The following is a 3,767-nucleotide window of genomic DNA, read 5'->3' as shown; positions in this document are numbered from 1 at the left end:
ACACACACCATAAAGAAAAAACCAAAAAAAAAAAAAAAAAAAAAAAGAATCTGGGGCCTAGGGCCAGCAGGTGGTGTGGTAGTTAAGGGCATCTGTGTGTCTAGAGATAGCACCTCCTTTTCCAGTTGTCTTTTCTGTGCTGGTTCATCCAGGGCTGAACTTGCTGCCCTCAAAGGCGCCTCTCAGACCATTACTTCTCCCCACCTGGCCCACTGACTACCCCAATACAGGAATCAAGTCCCTTAAGAAGAGGCCACACCAAAAAACTCTGGTTGTCACATGATCCTTTATTGAGTTGTTTTCTTGTGTACTTCTTAACTCTGCAAAGGAAAAAATAGCTGTCAGTAAAAGGGAATTTTTAAAGAATCCCACCATTGCCATTTCTGCAGCTTCAGAGCTCATCTCTGAATACACTTGCTGCCGCCCCTCCAGCTTTTTCCCTATCACACACAAAACTAAGAAGTCACTTACAGCTGGGCATTCCACTGCACCACTGTTGATGTCATCGATGATGTCATGAGGGTGGCGGCCATCCACATTGCAGCCTACAGACTGGGCTGTCCCCAGGATCTCTTTGATGGTTCCTATAAAGAAAAAGTGGCATTAGGGCTCAAGTCTCAAAACTGAGACAGGGGTATACCGCCTAGTTTCTCAGCAGGCAAGAGAAGGAATGGTATCCCTGCTTTAATCCAGGACATACAGGGCTCCAGTTAGGCAAACCCTCCACACCTCCCAGATCGAGATCTCAAGCCATTCTTTCAAACCCATCCATGCAGGCTGCACCCCAGTCCTCAGTCTCGTGAAGTCTCCTTCAAAGTGGAAAGAGCCAGCCATTCAGCAAAAGCACCTCAATTATAGTTACAGTGGTCACACTGTTGTAATCCTACCAGAGAGTTCTCTGGCCAAAGACCGGTGCCTCATCTGTCGGGCAATGCTGACAATCTCGTCAAAAGTGATGTTTCCACTATGTTTAACTGCAGAAAAGGAAAAAAAAAAAATCAAAATCTGCCACAACCTGAGGCCGGGGCAGATGGCATGAAGCCCTCCCTCCCTGGTTCCAGGCTGTTCCCACGCTTTCGGCACAGAGTCATCCACATGAAGAACAACCCTGTTTCCTAAGCTGGGGTTACTATCAGCGCACCACTGGATTGCACCAGCCAACACAGCTGGCAGGTGCAGTGGCGGGTGGCTGAGGGCGAAACCCCACCTTCCCTAGTCTGACAGTGGAGAGCCAAGAAGCAATTCTTGGAGTCAAGCTACCCAGTCTTTAGCCAGCACTGAGTGCGGTCCTGCTTACAGCCCACTGTTCTTGGCTGCCTCCCTGCCTAACACTGCTCTCCCACTGAAGCCTTGGTGGGACCTGCCCCACACAGGCTACAGAAACATACAGCACTTTCTGGCAGTACCTGGCTCTAATAGCCTTCACCAAATCACCCCACAACCCTCACATCACCAGCAGGCTTCATTAAAGGGAAGACATGCAGCCCTGTACCAAACGCCAGGCACATTATCCAACCATGAACCACAAGAAAAGGCAACTCACTATTCTTCTGCTTCTTCCTGTCTCTTGGCGGTTCCTTGAGGGCTTTGATGATGAGCGCAGAGGCAGAAGGCACCACTTCAATCTGCAGAAGAGACTCAGATTAAGCCCTACCCCCACCTCCAGCAAACACTGCCACGCATATCCACTCAGAAACCATGGGCCACATTCAAGCAATTTTTAATCTGAAAGTACGTTTAGTTGGGACAGGGGGAGGGACATTAAGTCATCATTTGCCTAATGCCACACATATGTGAACCCACGTCTTCGTCCTAGGTGCCCACGCTCCCTCGTTTTACCTCACAAAGCTAAAACTGCTCTCAGTTCCCTACTGGTGGGGAAAACCTGCCCCGGAAGGAACCCCAGAAGTTGCTACTCTTGCCCTCCCTTAAACTAAGCATTCATTATTAAAGATTTGTTGCTATTATTATATTTTTTAATTTGACTAGAGAGACAGTGAGAGAAAGTGAGAAAGCAAGCCATCAGGTCTAGGACTCAATCTACAGTCAGCCACGTGAGAGTCCTGTGCCTCACCCACCATGCCTCTTGCTGGCCCCCAGACCAAACACTCTATTACCTGGGCCTGTCTATTCTGAATGGTCAGCTTCACGGTAATCCTCAGGCCCTTCCAGTCACCGGTTGCCTTGGCGATGTCATCACCAACTTTTTTTGGAGACTGCAGAAATAGAAGAATGTCATTACTTTGTGACCAAAGTTGAACCACAGCCTTAAAACCTGCCTAGGATTTCTCACTTGGCAACACTGAGGACACAGGAAGCTGTCTGGGGCACCTCCCTGACTACCGACACAGCACTAATTGGGAAGATGAGGCTGGAGGTTAAGTCTTGTCCCGGTTCTAAGCTGTGGCCACAATGGGCCTATCCAATCCTTTCAGACCCTCTCAGGGCTTAACTGCTATGTATATAGGGGTTTTCAACCATGGTGACAATCATCTGGGCAGCCCTTCAGGTACTAGGTTCCCACATGGGACCAATCAAGCCCATCTGTGGGGTTGGCGGCCTCAGCATTTGCTGGTTTAAAAACTCTGTGTGGGACAGAGGCCCTTGGGTAATGGGTGGGAAACACTGAAGCCCGCAGTCGCTGCTGGGGACCTCGGATGACAGCTGGCCCTATGGGCCACTCAGGCTTACATCTACCCTTAGAGTTGGAAACTCAAACTACCGCTCCGCACCCATCAGCCCGTTAATCCTCCCAACAATGCTGCACCCCATCACTCCTGGGCCCTTCCTCCAGGAACCCCAAGACCCGTGGGGGACACGTTACAGCTTCAAGGTGCCAGATTTCCCACCTGTGACCTTCCTAAGCCCTTGGCTAGATCGGCGGCGCAGGGGGTGACAAAAGTACCGTATCTTTGGCACAGGTCCGTTTACTTAAGCCCGAACTTAACTCACGTTAGTAAAGAACCGCCCAGGGGCAAGGAGACTCACCAGACCCAGGGGGCCGATCTTAGGGGCCAGGGCAGACGTGGCACCAACTTCGCCACCGGTGCACCTCAGGTACACTGAGAGAAAGGAAGGTTCAGTGCCTCTGCAGAGGAAGCCTCGAGTCCCCCACCCTCTCCCCTTCTGGTTAAACTACCCTCTGCCTCGTCTCCAAACACGTGTCCTTAAAAAGTTCGCGGAAAATGCCTATTATGGAAAAAACTGCACGAGTTTCAAAACATTTCGCACCAAAATAAAGTCAGGTTTTCATGTTTCCCCATTAGCTTTCTAAACTGCCTGGGAGTACGAGGATCGGCGGGCAACGCGGCCCGCCACCCGCTCCTCCCTGGGGCGCCGAGGCTCCGATCCCGCGGCGGGCAAGCGCGGAGGCAGCCCAGCCGCCGGCTCAGCAGGCGAGGGGAGCAAAACGCCGAGACGGGCCTTACCCTAAGGCGTGCGGGCTGCAAGGCCACCGCAGGTCGTCCGGTCCTCCCTCCCCACTACACGTGAGGAAGCTGAGGCCCAGAAAGGCTAAGCCTCGGCCACGAAGGCACAGCAGCGCAACGGCCTCTAGCAGGCGGCAGCTCTAAAGCCTGTCACCGGCAAGGCAACGGGGCCCGGGGGGGTGACAGGGGCCCGCCCCCCCCCCCCCAGCCACAGCAAGAGCACGCACCGACTTTGATCTCGTTGGGGTCGAACTTCGGCGGCATGGTGGAGGCGGCTGGTGTCGGATGAACCCGGATTCGGGACGACCGAAGAAAGTTGCACCGAAGCCTCCTCCCGGC

General features: G+C 52.7%; 1 protein-coding gene and 1 non-coding gene across 2 annotated transcripts; both read right to left on the bottom strand.

Annotated features, from left to right (window-relative positions):
• Positions 1-267: 267 nt before the first annotated feature.
• On the bottom strand, positions 268-3,761 carry RPL12 (ribosomal protein L12). Its single transcript, XM_006154087.2, has 7 exons — positions 3,656-3,761; positions 2,989-3,062; positions 2,118-2,216; positions 1,544-1,625; positions 888-974; positions 472-584; positions 268-320 (listed from the first exon to the last, which is right to left on the bottom strand). Exons 1-7 carry the CDS (start codon positions 3,690-3,692, stop codon positions 315-317), a joined length of 498 nt encoding a protein of 165 aa, XP_006154149.1. The 5' UTR covers positions 3,693-3,761; the 3' UTR covers positions 268-314.
• Positions 1,061-1,186, bottom strand: LOC114008810 (small nucleolar RNA SNORA65). Its single transcript, XR_003550311.1, has one exon. It is a non-coding gene; the product is annotated as a small nucleolar RNA SNORA65 (small nucleolar RNA).
• Positions 3,762-3,767: the final 6 nt, after the last annotated feature.

This window comes from Tupaia chinensis, unplaced genomic scaffold (assembly GCF_000334495.1).
Source record: "Tupaia chinensis unplaced genomic scaffold, TupChi_1.0 Scaffold000394_1, whole genome shotgun sequence".
Classification (NCBI taxonomy): Eukaryota; Metazoa; Chordata; class Mammalia; order Scandentia; family Tupaiidae; genus Tupaia; species Tupaia belangeri.
This window is presented reverse-complemented; position numbering and strand designations above follow the sequence as displayed.